Source organism: Eublepharis macularius, chromosome 7 (genome assembly GCF_028583425.1).
Source record: "Eublepharis macularius isolate TG4126 chromosome 7, MPM_Emac_v1.0, whole genome shotgun sequence".
NCBI lineage: Eukaryota > Metazoa > Chordata > Lepidosauria > Squamata > Eublepharidae > Eublepharis > Eublepharis macularius.
In genome coordinates, this window is record NC_072796.1 from 132,599,483 (window position 1) to 132,614,104 (window position 14,622).

The 14,622-nt window shown below is 45.8% G+C and overlaps 1 protein-coding gene across 2 annotated transcripts in view; it reads left to right on the forward strand.

Moving 5' to 3' along the window:
- The window catches only part of KHDRBS3 (KH RNA binding domain containing, signal transduction associated 3), a 178,924-nt gene that overhangs the window by 153,256 nt on the left and 11,046 nt on the right, over positions 1-14,622 (forward strand). For both annotated transcript variants that reach the window (XR_008597424.1, XM_054985168.1), the window contains exon 8: positions 9,563-9,621. Coding sequence is in view for 1 of the 2 variants with exons in the window: in XM_054985168.1 (XP_054841143.1) it covers positions 9,563-9,621 (59 nt within the window). In the remaining variant the exon portion in view is untranslated. The remainder of the gene's footprint in view (positions 1-9,562; positions 9,622-14,622) is intronic.

A 14,622-nucleotide genomic window follows, 5' to 3' on the forward strand; every position in this document is an offset into this window, starting at 1 on the left:
TCAGTATTGGCTCTCCAACTCAAGACACGTTTCTAACAGGCTTTTCAAAGCTCTTTTCAGCCATACAAGGTTTCAGTGAATGATTGAGTCTCAACTACAAGCATTCAGATCAAAAGAAGAAGGAAAAAAACCAGAATTTGACCTGTACGGCAGGGCTAAATGATACAGCAGTGGCACATGTTCATCTTTAAATGTTGGGAATCAAAAAAGTGTTCCTTAGCTCGCGCTGTGCAAGAGAGGCTAGCTTGAGCCCCACTATGGCAATGGTGAAAACGGATGCTGACGAATGGCTGTGCATCAGTCTGTGTTGGTGCCTGTCAGAGTTGAAGGAATTTATTCAGAGCATGTGTTGTAAGTGGAGACATGGACACGACTTCACAATATACCGCTTGACACTAAATTATCTGTTGCCTTTTACCAGGGAAGTAAGTAATGGCAGTAGGAGCAGGCCTTAATGAGCCATCTGCCTCCTCTGTCCTTTTGAAAACATGCCTGTTCCTGATAAAGCATAAGATATTAAAAGTAAAATATGCATTTTGACTTTCTCAGTTCCACACGGCAGATGCTGCCCTGTGAAAGGAGCTGAATCCGGAAGGCTTGTTCAGCGTTCGCCGAAGGAAGTGCACAAGAATTTTTTTCTGAGCGTTTTGCTCAGAGCAGTCACGGAGGGCCCTGGGAAGCATTGCCAGTTTCTCTGGTCCTCTCTAGAAATGCAAGGAAGAAATGCTTCAGACCTGACTGGCACAAGGACTTGCTGCTTGCTCATAGCAGAGTTGCTTTCAAAGCAGTGAATGCATTGCAGCCAGGATGGAGAGAGAGGCCCGTTGCCCAGCCTTCTGCAGTAAAAGAACTTCTGTCCTAAGGAAAGACAAAGACTAGTTACGGGAGGGACATCTATTATTGGTTTTTTGTACTGTTGTGACTATAGAAGTTAATTATTGTAAGCTACCTTGGTTCCTCAAAAAAGATATTATGGCACTGGAAAAAGTGCAGAAAAGGGCAACTAGAATGATTAAAGGGATGGAACACTTCCCCTATGAAGAAAGGTTAAAGTGCTTGGAGCTCTTTAGCTTGGAGAAATATGGCGACTGAGGGGTGACATGATAGAGGTTTACAAGATTATGCATGGGACAGAGAAGGTAGAGAGAGAAGTATTTTTCTCCCTTTCTCACAATACAAGAATCCATGGGCACTCAATGAAATTGCTGAGCAGTCGGGTTAGAACGGATAAAAGGAAGTACTTCTTCACCCAACGAGTGATTAACACATGGAATTCACTGCCTCAGGAGGTGGTGGCAGCTTCAAGCGTAGACAGCTTCAAGAGGGGATTGGATAAACATATGGAGCAGTGGTCCATCAGTGGCTATTAGCCACAAGATATAGATGGAACTCTATATTGGTGTTGGGGGGGGGGGCAATCAGTGGGAGGGCTTCTTGTGTCCCTTCCCCACTGGCAGACCTCCTGATGACACCTGGGTTTTTTGGCCACTGTGTGACACAGAGTGTTGGACTGGGTGGGCCATTGGCCTGATCCAACATGGCTTCTTTTATGTTCTTACGTTCTTATCCCATTTTCAGGAGAAAGGCAGGACAGAAGCGTTTTGCAATGAAGGAAAGAGGATGGTTTTGAAACACTGGGCACAAAACTGCCATGATCCGGCAAAATGACTTTTGTAGGGATGAGCTTTCAGCAGAGCTCCCTTGCCTTTGATAGAACTTTTCTTTTTTTTTTTTATAATTTTTTTTATTTTTCATAACTACAAAACACTACACAGCACTACACAAGACTATCACAAGGAAAGGGGAGAGGGAAGGGACAAAGGGGGGTGGAAAAAGAAAAAAAAAGAAAAAGGGGGGGGGAATGAACTACAAACACTAAACACTACACTTCAATGTTTCCCTTCATACTGTCATAATACAAAAATAGCTCCATAGGATAATGATGGAGTGGTTAATCATACAGAGAATAAACATTTCAAATTCTAATTAAACTTTCCTCCCCCTTCTAGGTCCCGGACGCAGTTCTCTCTGTGCAACCGCTGTTGCGGTGCTCTCCTCCTCCTCCCCCCCCCTCCGGCTCCTCCTTTTCTTCGTTCTCGGTGCAGCAGAGTTCTGGGTTTTTATTCTCAAAATCCTTTAGTTGATCTTCTGATAATATCTTATAGGCCTGATCTTTATATCTGAACCATATTCCTTCCGGGAATAACCATTTGTACTTTATTCCATGGTCCCTCAGAAGAGCTGCAAACTTTTTATATTTAAAACGCCGTTTCCGGACTAGAAATGGAACGTCCTTCAAAATCTTGACTTTCAAACCCATAAAGTCCAAATCCGCATTGTATGAGTTATATAGGATGGTGTCCCGAATCTTTTTAGATGAAAAGTCAATAATGATCTCACGAGGCAACTGTCGCTTTGTTGCATATTTTGAAGAAGCCCGACGGACCTCCAAAATGGCGCTTTTAACCTCTTCTTTAGTCGTCCTCGCGGGTATCGCCAATAGTTCCGAGACCACCTCCCACAGATCCTCTTTTTCCTCCTCTTTCACGTTTTGGAGACGCAAAATTGTCTGCGTTCGTTCCATCTGTAGCCCGATCAGCTGGTTCTCAACCAGCTTCAGCTCCTTTTTTGTAGCCTTCACAAGTGACGCACTTTCCAGAGCAGACTTCTCTGCCCCCCCCGCTACTTCCTTAATGGTTTTCACTTTGCTTTCAATTAAGCCCACCCTTTGATCAGTTTCGTTCAGCTTGTCAACAAAGGGTTTTATGGCTTCCACCACCGCCCTGCGCACCAACTCTTCGAGCGACTCCCCCTTCAAGGTAGCCGAGATTGACTTACCGAGAGCGGGACTTTGCTTCTTTGCTGCCATTTGGGGGGGGGGGGCGCCAACAAAATTCTGGAACTCAACGAAGGGGAAGAACGAGTCTTCTTCAGATCAACCTCTCCTTCACAAACGCTTGTAGAACAGAAGGGATTCGCTTGTTTACGGGCTTCCGCCTGTTTCTTTTATTTGCCGTTTCTCGTTGCCCGGCAGCACTCGAGGCGCCGCGCACGTCTGCCGGCCTCCATAGGGACAAACGGGCAATTCCCCCCCCCCCCGCATTGATTTCAGGGAGTTCTTCCCGCCGCGTCCCGGACCCTGGCTCCCTCCCTGGGAGTCCTGGGGGCTAATCCTTGCGGATCAGCCGCCCGGTCAGGGTGCCCGGTCGTTTCCTCCCGGACCAGCCGAGAGGAGCGTCCGGCATGGCTGAGAAAACGAAACCGAATCGCCTTTGATAGAACTTTTCCTGGGGTGGCACGTACTGAGAGTAGAAGGTTTTCTTTTAAATGACGAATTTAATACATTCTAACCCTTGCAATTATAATCGAACTTCAAATGTTGTAAGTGCTGTCTCCAAAAAGATGTGCCTGCGGAGCGAGGCTGTGCCACTGGCTAAATTGCCCCCTCTACCACTAGCTTATAGCAAGCCACTGGACTTCATATAGGAAATGCACTGAACGCTCAGAACAATTCTATGTAAGCACTGTTACCTTTCAGGCAGGCAGGAACCACTGTCCATCTTAGCAGAAAGCACCAGTCCCACCACAAAACTCTCCATTGGCCATTCTGTGTACATGTGTGCCAGTATCCTGTGTGTCCTGAACGGCTCCTGTAATTTCCACCACCTCTTTTTGCCAGCTCTAGCCAGGCCCTTGGTTTTTGCCTGCAACCTCAGCAGTTGTCCAGAATAAAGCAAGTAAGGAGAATGGCTTTCCTCAAAGTAAGCAAAGCTGTGTTTAATTCACTTTGAATAATTCTTTGCAGAAATTAGAATCATAGAGTTGGAAGGGGCCATACAGACCATCTAGTCCAACCCTCTGCCCAGTGCAGGATCAGCCTAAAGCATCTCTGACAAGTATTCATCCAGCCTCTTCTTGAAAACTGCCAGGGAAGGGGAGCTCACCACCTCCCTAGGCAGCTGATTCCACTTTTGAACTACTCTGACAGTGAAAAGGTTTTTCCTAATATCCAGCCGGTACCTTTGTGCATGTAGTTTTAGCCCTTTGCTTCGCATCCTACCCTCTGCAGCCAACTGGAACAGCTCCCTGCCCTCCTCCAAATGACAGCCTTTCAAATATTTAAAGAGAGCAATCATGTCCCCCCTCAACCTCCTCTTCTCCAAACTAAACATTCCCAAGGCCCTCAGCCTTTCCTCGTAGGGCTCAGTCTCCAGACCCCTGATCATCCTCGTTGCTCTCCTCAGCACCCTCTTGATTTGCACAGTCCTGGAATTTTTTTTAGCTCCAGCATTAATATTCAATTTCATTGAATCTCACTGTTTAATTTTACTTCATTTATGTTCGCCGTTTCTCCCCACTGGAGACCCAAAGTGACTTGCATGATTCTCCTTTGCATTTTATCTTCAGTCACAACAACCCTGCGAGGTAAGCTAGGCTGAGATAGTATAACTGGCCCGAAGTCACCTAGCAAGCTTCCCAGATCCTAGTATGACTCTCTAAATCATCCCCTAAATCCTGCCAGTGATCACAGTTTGTTTGCATGTTGTTCAGTTTGTCCTTCTTAGTATCTCATTCTGCCTGCAAGGCATTCGGGACTGTGTGTTCAAGTCTTGTCACTGAAACTAGAGATTTCCTAAGTACATTTGGTGTCATGCTAAAATAAGCGGGTTTAGAATGGATAATCCATAGGATTATCCTGTGTAGATCTAACAGCATTTTATAACAGCACTGCAGAGGAGGAAGTAGCATGCTCTTCTCTAAGAGGAAAGTCAGGAGGCCAAAAAACGAACACATGGAAGGCAGGTACCTTAATCGCATTGCCTCTAACTCATGGAGGAACCATCCTCTGCAGGGAAGAGATTTTTGCCTGAACAGGTAATGCGGGAAAAGAACTAGAGGTCGGAGCTGTCTCAGGAACATCACAAAGATATACACCTAAGGGTGTTAAGTGTGTACCCAGAGTTGTAAAGTGTTACCAATTGAGAAGAGACTTGCCTTATTTGCGAACACAGAAGTCCTTGCCTACTTATTAAGGATAGGTACATTACTGGCAAGGTCTGGGATTTCCACTGTAATGGAGGAAACGGCTCTCAAATTGTATAGGAGAATTTAAGTTCTTCAGTTACACAGAGCTCACATGAGACAGCCAGGCTTATCAAACATTTTACTTAGCTTGTTTCTCCGTGGCCGGGTGTTTAACTTCATTAGGCAGCTCTCTTTATATTGGGACTCGAAGAACTTGAGGCTCCGCTCAGCCAGAACACTGAAGGTCTTACCTTGAAAATTCGAGTTGTTCCACACAAGTGATCTCGTTAAGCATTGCATGAAGGCTTTTGCAAAGGTCAGGCAGCTGGCAGATCCATAATGTCCAGAATATCAGACCCCGGAAGCTTTCCCTCTGTATAATAGCCTGCCATCGCCCTGCTCCCTTAAAGCTGGTAGATTAGCAGGTGTTTCTCAGAGGGATCCAACAGTTGTCATTTGGTAACTTTTTTGTCCCCGCTTTCTAGAAGTGGGATTTTCTTTACATTATTTATAGTTCGCCTTTCTCACTGAGACGAGGTGGGATTACATAGTGTAATTCAGTATGATCAGCAGCAGGGACATTCAATAAGTAATGCAATTGGAAGGATACAGAAAACAAGCAGAATTCTGATAAAGAGCTGAAACAGACATAAGCAACTTGACTGGGAAACGACCCAGTAGGAGCAGACAGTGCACAGTAGTATAGTCTGTAGTCCCTACTGCTTTATCAAAGCATCTCTTTGAACCATTTCCTTACAGCCCAGTCCTATTACCTGTGTAAGAAAGTCCTCCTGAATAACTTGGTTTTGCATAATTTAAGGAAAGCCAGAAGAGTGGGAGCTTTCCTGATGTTCTCAAGGAGGCTGTTCCACAAGACGGGGGCTAGTACAGAGAATGCACATGTATGTAACAGCTATTGATTCTTCCCATTTTGAAGGTGGCACCTATAAAAGGCCCTGTTCAGATGAGTGAAGCTGCCGTGGTGGAGTATGAGGGGGGAGGCGATTCTGTAGATATGAGGGACCAAGGCCATGAAGGGCATTGTATGAGATAGCCAAAGCCTATGGCTATCTCAGCTACAGTGTTTCCTGAACCCTCCCTATATTTTTTGTTGTTGTTGCTGACCCAGGAACCCAAGCATTGGGATAACAGAAGTGTCAGGTACCTTCCAGGGGTGCCTGAGCCGTCTGGGGCTTGGAAGCGTTCTCAAGACCAAAGTAGTTAGAATGGCTGAAAGTGAAGTGGTGCTTCTTACCTCGATATGGCCAACTTGGCCACCTGGATCCATGCTATGAGAGCCAGTTTGGGGTAGTGGTTAAGAGCACGGGACTCTAATCTGGGGAACCGGGTTTGATTCCCCACTCCTCCCCTTGAAGCCAGCTGGGTGACCTTGGGTCAGTCACAGCTCTCTGGAGCTCTCTCAGCCCCACCCGCCTCACAGGGTGTTTGTTGTTGTGGAGATAATAACAACATACTTTGTAAACCGCTCTGAGTGGTTGTTAAGTCATCCTGAAGGGCGGTATATAAATCAAATGTTGTTGTTGTTATGGTAACATCAAGACTGGACTATTGTAATGCACTATACATAGGTCTTCTGTCTAAGTTAGCTAGGAGACTCCCATTGGTGCAAAACACTGCAGCTCAACTTATCAGGAGCATGAACAGCACTCCCATCCTGCAGTCACAGTTAATGTGCTCAGTTCAAGGTATTGGTTGTCACATACAAAGCTCTCCACGGCCTTGGTCCAGCATGCCTACAGAACTGTCTCCCTCCCTATGTCCCTCCACAGCTGCTTTGCTCATCTGAACAGGATCCTATGAGCTACCTGTGCTTCATGTTGTCTAAAGTCGGTCCTAGAATTGCTTATGTTCTGTTTCAGCATTTCTTCAACTCTGTATTGGACTCTTGCTAATGCTGTCTTGTAACCCTGTATTCGGCACTGTTTATGGAAATGTCCTTAATACTGACTGTCCTAATCTCACACTATGTAATCGGCCTTGAGTCTCAGTGAGAAAGGTGGACTATAAATGACATGAACAAAATAAATAAATAAATAAATTCTGAGGTATAGTGGAGTGGCTTGCTGTCCATCAGACTGCAAGCCAGGGTGCTATTTAAAATACGTACATGTGGGAGAGCATTAAAAAAAGTGAAAGTTGCTTTCTTGAGAATGCGCCAGGGAGTAGCAGCACCGCAAACCCAAGCATCACTCTAGACGATGGTTTTCGGGAACTGTCCAGGAAGGCTCTGACCAGCAAAATTCTAGCCAGGTAGCAATTCTCCTCCCTTGTCATAGCCATCTCCGTGTCCTGATACTCCTGCTTTATTTCCGGTGCCACCTCTTGTAGACGTCTGTATTTAACAAGTAGTTAATTCTACATCTCTCCACTTGTCAAGGAGTTGGCGTTCCTCGGATATGGATTGAGATGTACGTGCGCGCGGTCCCCGTCCTCGCGAGCGGCACCAATCAGCTTGCATTATAACTTTTTGATGTGATTATTGATGCTGAAGGGCCTGACAGTTAATCAAGTCTGAGTTGCTTTTTTCCCCATGTACCTTCAGTGTAAATAAGTGGTTTCTCCTCCCTACCAGGGATTATTGGTTTTGCTGTTCACGCGCCATGAAAGGCAAGTCATTTTTTTATTTTTTATTTTTTTTTGGTTTAACAGGCACTTAGTTCTTAAAATGAGGCCCAGCCAAAGTAATTCTGACAGGATTGACAGGGAAGGGAACGGGGGCTCAGCTGCTTTATGCCTCCAGACTTGATGAATCTCACAATAACAAATCAGATACTGCATGGAATGATGGCAACTGTCAGTCTAAAGCTCCCTGTCAAAATATGTGTTGTGTATGGGTATTTTGGGGGCGGGGGGAGGTGAATACGTGCTGGTCAAAACTGTCCTGACTTAACTCTTCTGCAGAGATTGTTGGCCCGGTAATGTTGAGAGGGAACCTCCCCACCGTCCCGGGTCCTCAAGCAAAAGGCCGGAATTGGCCCGTAGATTTCCCTGTTCATGGTGGACAGACTAGCTTTCAGGGAAACGTGCCCACCAGTGCTGGCCTTCTGCCTGAGGAACCTCTGCAAAGCTGCTGTGAAACCTAGGAGATCTCCAGAAGACAGTTGGAAAGCATTGTCCCTCAACACGCTGGTCGCTGCACACATGGAGTATTTGCCCTCCAGACTGCCCCACAATCCTCTGCAGTACACGGGAGTCTATGGTGGGTGAGATTTATGCGGTTTTTCTCTAGGCTAGGGAGCTCGTGAACTTCCTACAAAAGCAAGCCCTGTGTTTAAATATCCACCCACTCTGTTTACTAAAGAGCTTTTTTTGTGATCTGTATTGAGCCACAGAGAAGGTCAAAAACTCAGTGGTAGACCCATGAGTGTCCTGCATCTCGGGTCAAAGAGTCACCTTCACCTAGGAGGGCTGAAGTGTGGAGAACTGGTTTTGAGACCTACTGCCCGTTGGAGCTTATCACATTTAATTGGCCCTTCCCTTTCTTTCAAATATTCAAAACTGCATACCCTTGTGAAGTTTGTTCTCCACCAGCAAGTATTATACCGTCTTGGTTTTGGTCGTGAAATCCAGTCTTGTGATTTTTAAAATCTCAGTCTATTATATATATATATATTACACTGGTTCTATTCAATTGTTCTTTGATTGTGTAACCCAGTTCAGTGACGGTGTTCATTGTATGCACCACACCAATTTTTTTATTATTATTATTATTTTGCATTGTTCTTATAACTCTGTATTTCACTTTGAGTCTCAGGAAGACAGGCGAACAGTAAAAGCAGGAAATACATAAATAATAAGCATCAGAACAGGGGAAAGAACATCGAAAACTCCCCAGTCCTGTTAGTTGCTTCTGAACACAAAGTCTCTGGCTCCCTAGGGAAACCGAAAGCCAGCTTTATACCAAGTCAATCCCACTGTTGTCTGTACTGACTCACAACAATGCTTGGTTAGGCTTTGGGGAGAGAGAGAGCTTCATATCCCTGTAGGTGTGACCCCACCGCATGTTGCACAGAGGGAGTGTGAACATGCTGCCTTCCCACTCCAGTTCATGTGCATGGTGCCTATGCAGGGAGTCTGTGGCCGTGCGCGTGCTCCATCTTGGTGATCAGCATCATTCGGAAAGCATCATTCCCCATCATCACGAAGTGCACGTGTGGACGCTGTTGCCCTGCTCGTGAGCTGGCAGTCAGGCACAGATGAAGGGCTGGGATGAGCATGCTCATTCTCTCTCTCTATCTCTCTCTCTCTCTCTCCCCCCCCCCCCCGGCCATTCAGTCAGTGTGCGGAGGGGGCCTGTATACTGGGCTGTCACCTGTGTGATTCACAGTGCAATTCAAAATTGACTCCAGGAGGTAATACTCGCTTTTCAGTTGGCAACGTTATTCTTGGACATAAAGGAAGATTTAAACAGCAGTTCTGTTGTCCCCAGGTTCTTGTGAAGTATTGTTTGGTGCCGGGTCTTAACTCTTGTTCATACTCTGATTCTCTTTGTTTTTTGTTTTTGTTTCCCTCACAGCGGGGCCGATTATTACGACTATGCCCACGGCTTGGGTGAGGATACGTACGATTCTTACAGTGAGTATGCTTCAGTACTCTGATCAATAAGAAGGCGCAGTTACCAGATGGTTGAAAAAGGGGCTTGGAGTTTGCAAATTTTGCCCCAATTTGAGCTTAAAATTCATTGGACTTTCTTGCTTAATAAGATTTGCAAGCCCTGCCTCTGCTTGTTCACTTGCTGTCCTTCTATCCCATTACATTAGTGTTTTTCTAACCTAAAGAGTGCCATGGTGTTAGCTACATTTTAGAGGCTGAAACACAGCCATGATGACCTTGATACATTGCTTTAACAAGTGTCTTGTTCCACCTATGATCTGTTACGAGCCCAAGAGAACACATTTCTTTTAATCTTGGTCCAGAGGAGTTAGCCGTGTTAGTTTGTAGTTGCAAAATAGTAGAGAGTCCAGTAGCATGCATCTGACGAAGAGAGCTGTGGTTCTCGAAAGCTTATACTACAGTAAAGTTGATTAGTCTTAAAGGTGCTACTGGACTCTTTTCTTTTAATCTAGTTGCCTTTCCGGATGTTAAAAAATCCACAGCCAGTAGGTTTCAGTAGAAATCTTTGTGGCTAGGCAATGACCATTGTGGCAGAGAAAAATCTGAGTCAGGTTAGCTCCCACCCCCATCTGCCTGTTTAACAGATGTGTTTCAGCTTGCCTGGACCAACAAGCAAGGAGGCAATGGAAAATCCAGTGTTAGTTTGCTATCGAAGTGCCGTCAAGTTGCAGCTGACTTTCAGCAGCTCCTCCTGGGGTTTTCTAGGCAAGAGATGAGCAGAAGTGGTTTGCCATTGCCTGGCTCTGCAACCCTGGTCTTCCTTGGAGGTCTCCCATCCAATTACTAACCAAGGCCAGCCTTGCTCAGCTTCCAAGCTCTGACAAGCTCAGGCTCGTCAAGGCTTTTCAGGCTGCTAAATTTAAAACACTGAATTCTGTATTTACGTTACTGTAGGCTAACAATGTCGTTACCCGCCCTGAGCCCGTTTGCTGGGAGGACGGGTCAGACATTAAATAAATTAAATTAGTTCCTTCCTTGTTCTAGCCATGAATATGGAAGAGTCTGACCTAGAGGTGGGGCGTGCTTTACTTTTGTCATTCCCGTCTATCCTAAAGTGCTGCCTTCTGGGAGAGCACTGCGGGTCAAACCACATGAAACAAAATACACTCGAATCACACTCAAATGTTCCAGTTACAAAATACACTCGAATTACCTGTGTAATTCGTATGTATTTTGTCTCGTGTGGTGAGAACCCTGAGCTAAGTAAAGGACTCCCTGCAGTGAGCTTAAAACTCAGTCGGGTCACCTGCTTTGTCAGTGTTCCATTCTGCACCTATTTTTTATCCTTTAATCTCCCCAAGAGTTTGCAGCCCTGTCCTGATAAAAAGCAGCTCCTTCAATATACAAGGCGCCTAAGTAGCGTAAGAGAAGGAGCGAGCTTTCTGCATAACCGTCTGAAATTTAGTAAGGGGCAATTTCCAAAGGGAAGTTGAGGAGTAAAAGGAGAAAGAAGGTATGAATTACGAGTAATTGGATTGTACCCTACCAGCTAACTTTGGGGTGTTCCTTATATGAACATATGAAGCTGATTTATACTGAATCAGATCACTAGTCCATCAAAGACAATATTATAATAACATTCAATTTATACACTGCCTTTCAGGACAACTTACAGAATCATAGGGTTGGAAGGAACATTAGGGTCATCTAGTCCAACCTCCTTCACAATGCAAGAAATTCACAACTACCCCCTTAATGCCACACTCAGAGCAGTTTACAGAGTGTTATTATCCTCATGATAATCGCCCTGTGAAATGGGTGGGACAGAGAGAGCTCTGAGAGAGCTGTGACTGACTCAAGGTCACCCAGCTGGCTTTAAGCAGAGGAGTGGGGAATCAAACCTGGCTCTCCAGATTAGAGTCCTGCCACTTTTAACTACTGCACCAAACTGGTAGCAGCTCTCTGACTTCTCAGGTAGAGACATCACCTACTACCAAATTCTTTAGCTGGAGATGCTGGGGACTGAACCTAGGACCTTTTGCATGCTGAGCAGGTGCTCTACCGCTGAGCCATGGCCCTTCCTCCGTCCCAAGAAGCCTTTCTCACCACTTTTCACCTCTCATCAAAAAGAAGAGAGGGTTCTCAGCAGGCCAAGTCTCTTGCATTGGACAAAGGCTCTTTGAGCCAGAGGAGTGCTCCATTGTTATCTGAGCAAAGAGGTAGGATACATCCCAGCAGTCACGTATTTAGGCTTGCAGTTTTGAGGAATGAGGGAGAAAGCCCAAGGCAGCTCAGGTTTTGATCTAGGGTTTGGAGCGAGGGAGAGGTGCTACCATGCAAATCTTCTGGGATATTAGGCATAAGGGGGAGTGATGGACTATTCTGAATTCTCTCTATTTGCAAAACAAACTGACCATGTATAGAAAACTGGCATCACCACGTCTCTCAGTCTGAAGTTGCATGGAAACCTACTTTCTAGTGTTTGGAACAACCGGCTGCTGTTTGGGTCTCTCTGACTCAGGCTGCTGAATGGAAGTTCCCTTCACCTTGTTCTCAACACGAGTTATGTGCTGAATTGGAAGCTCACGTAGAGCACTTCCAATTTGACCTGCAGGCTCTTCCCTCACTGCTTTGGATTTACCTCTCCCTGCTGCTTGAACCCATTCAAGCAGGTAGTCATTACACAGGGGTTATAAAAGGTGCTGTAGATAGGGAGGAGATGGGAGAGCAGCCAGAATTGTTGTTAACTTATAGTAACTTCCAGAGCAGAAACGACATACTAATGCTGAGGATTACTGTTTTTTTAGAAGTGCGATGGTGACAGGTTTAATTAACAAAATCTATTATGGATTAGTCTCTCAAAGCGTGTTAAGAGACACCTTTTGCTTCAGGCATAAAAGTTAAACCTTTGGCTGGAGATCAGAAGGACTCAGCCTTCGATCAGTCATGAAACCGAGCTTCTCTCCCCGCCGCACGACTTGACTGTTTTTGCAGCGACTCACAATTTTGTCGCTAAAGGGCATTACTGCACTTTTCGGGAACACAACTGAAAGCCATTCGCTGGGGACTCTCTTTTTTTGGTTAAAGCGAGGTGGGTTTTGTCACTGTTTTTTTTTTTACAGTGACTCCCACCAGAAGCAATGGTACCCTCCTGCTCCTGTGCGCTTGTCTTAGTAAATCATTTAGCCTCACAGTCCATCTGCTTGATGTGGACTTAAACGTCCACAAGTTACTTTGAGTGGAGAGCAGCCGATTACATGATAATATCAAAAGGGAAGGTTTTCAGAGCTCCCTCTGATCACTGCCACTCTTTTACGGCACACTGAATTGGACTTTGTGGACTTTGTGAACCTTTCATGGTGTCACGCTTCCTCATTAGAATGAACTGATGCTCACCCACGTCATCGGAGAAGCATTTCAGCAAGGAGGCACGTGGCCCGCTTGACACAGACAGATTGTGTAAGGCTGTGTTCAGACAACGTGATTAGCTGTGGTTTAGAAAAACATGGTTTAGTCAAATCCCATTGAGTTGTGACTCTCCGCAGGCAAGACCATCCAGGAAAGTGGAAGTTTGTTGGCTGGTGCCAGTGCGGCATTTAAAACACAGTTTGCAGCTGGTTTGCACAAACTGTGGCTTGTTGTGATGTGAGTTCCTAGGCCACAGTTTGTTGTGTAGCACCTCCCTTTGCACTGGTCACAGTAGGGAAAGAAGGAAGCAGACATGCTGGGATGTTTGCAGAAGGCATTTTTTCCAGTGATAGACTAATCAGGTCTAGGATTGCCCAATATCACCAGATTTTGGAAGCTAAGCAGGGTTGGCCTTGGTTAGTAATTGGATGGGAGACCTCCAAGGAAGACCAGGGTCAATATGCAGAGGCAGGCAAAAGTAAACCACCTCTGTTCATCTCTTGTCTTGAAAACCCCAGCATGGGTCACTGTAAGTTGGATGGATACAACGTGATGGTACTTTCCAGCCTAATCAGAGGTTGCTGCAGATGTAATGCTGGAGCAAACGGTGATTTATCTATTGTGACATTTGCATGCCTGTGGTCCCCAGTCGTCGCTGTGTCTCCCAGAATCACTAAGTATGGTGCTGCATATTATATACACATATGAAGCTCTCTCATACTGAGTCAGACCCTTGATCCATCAAGGTCAGTATTATTATCTGCTCAGACTGGCTGCAGCTTTCCAGAGTCTCATGCGGAGGTCTTTCTTATCACCTGCCACCTGATCCTTTTAAGTGGTATGCTGGGGATTGAACCTGGGAGCTTGTGCGTGCCAAGCGGATGCTCTACCGCTGAGCCATGGCCCATCCACATTGCAAAGCATGCTGCCTCCTGAAGCCTCAGCCCTGTGTTTCCTCCTTCAACTTTTCCCCTGCCTGCTTTCACAAAATAATGTTGCAGTAAACATTGTTGCAGCAGTTCACTCAGTGTCATCGGCTGTCACTTGTGGGAGAAGAGGAATTTCATAATGCGGCGGTTATTGCAGTGAGCGTGTTTGTAATAGTGGTCATTATGGGATAGAAGGAGATGTGAGGCTGCTGTCTTTGAACTAGGCCAGAACTAGACATTACAGAGAATGAGTGCCTTAAGTTTTCTGTTTTCAGGATTCTATCAAACTCTAACCCACAAGCATTTTATGATCCAATGTAGTGTAGTGGCTGTTGGACTGGGATTTGTGAGACCCAAGTTCAAATCCCCCCTGTATTGTGAAGCTTGCTTACTCTCTGTCAGCTGAACCTACCTTGCAGGGCTGTTGAGAGGATAATATGGCAAAAAAGAACCTTGTCTGCTGCCTTGAGCTCCTTAAGAGTCAGTGTGGTCGACTGACTGGTGTGGGATTCATATCTGGGAGACCCAGGCGCGAATCCCCTGCTGCCATAGAAGCTTGCTGGGTGTCCTTGGGGCAGTCACGTACTCTCCATCTCAACCTACCTTACAGTTGTGAGGATAAAATGGAGGGGGGAAGAATGATGTAAGCCTCTTTGGGTCTCCATCGGGGAGAAAAGTGGGGCAC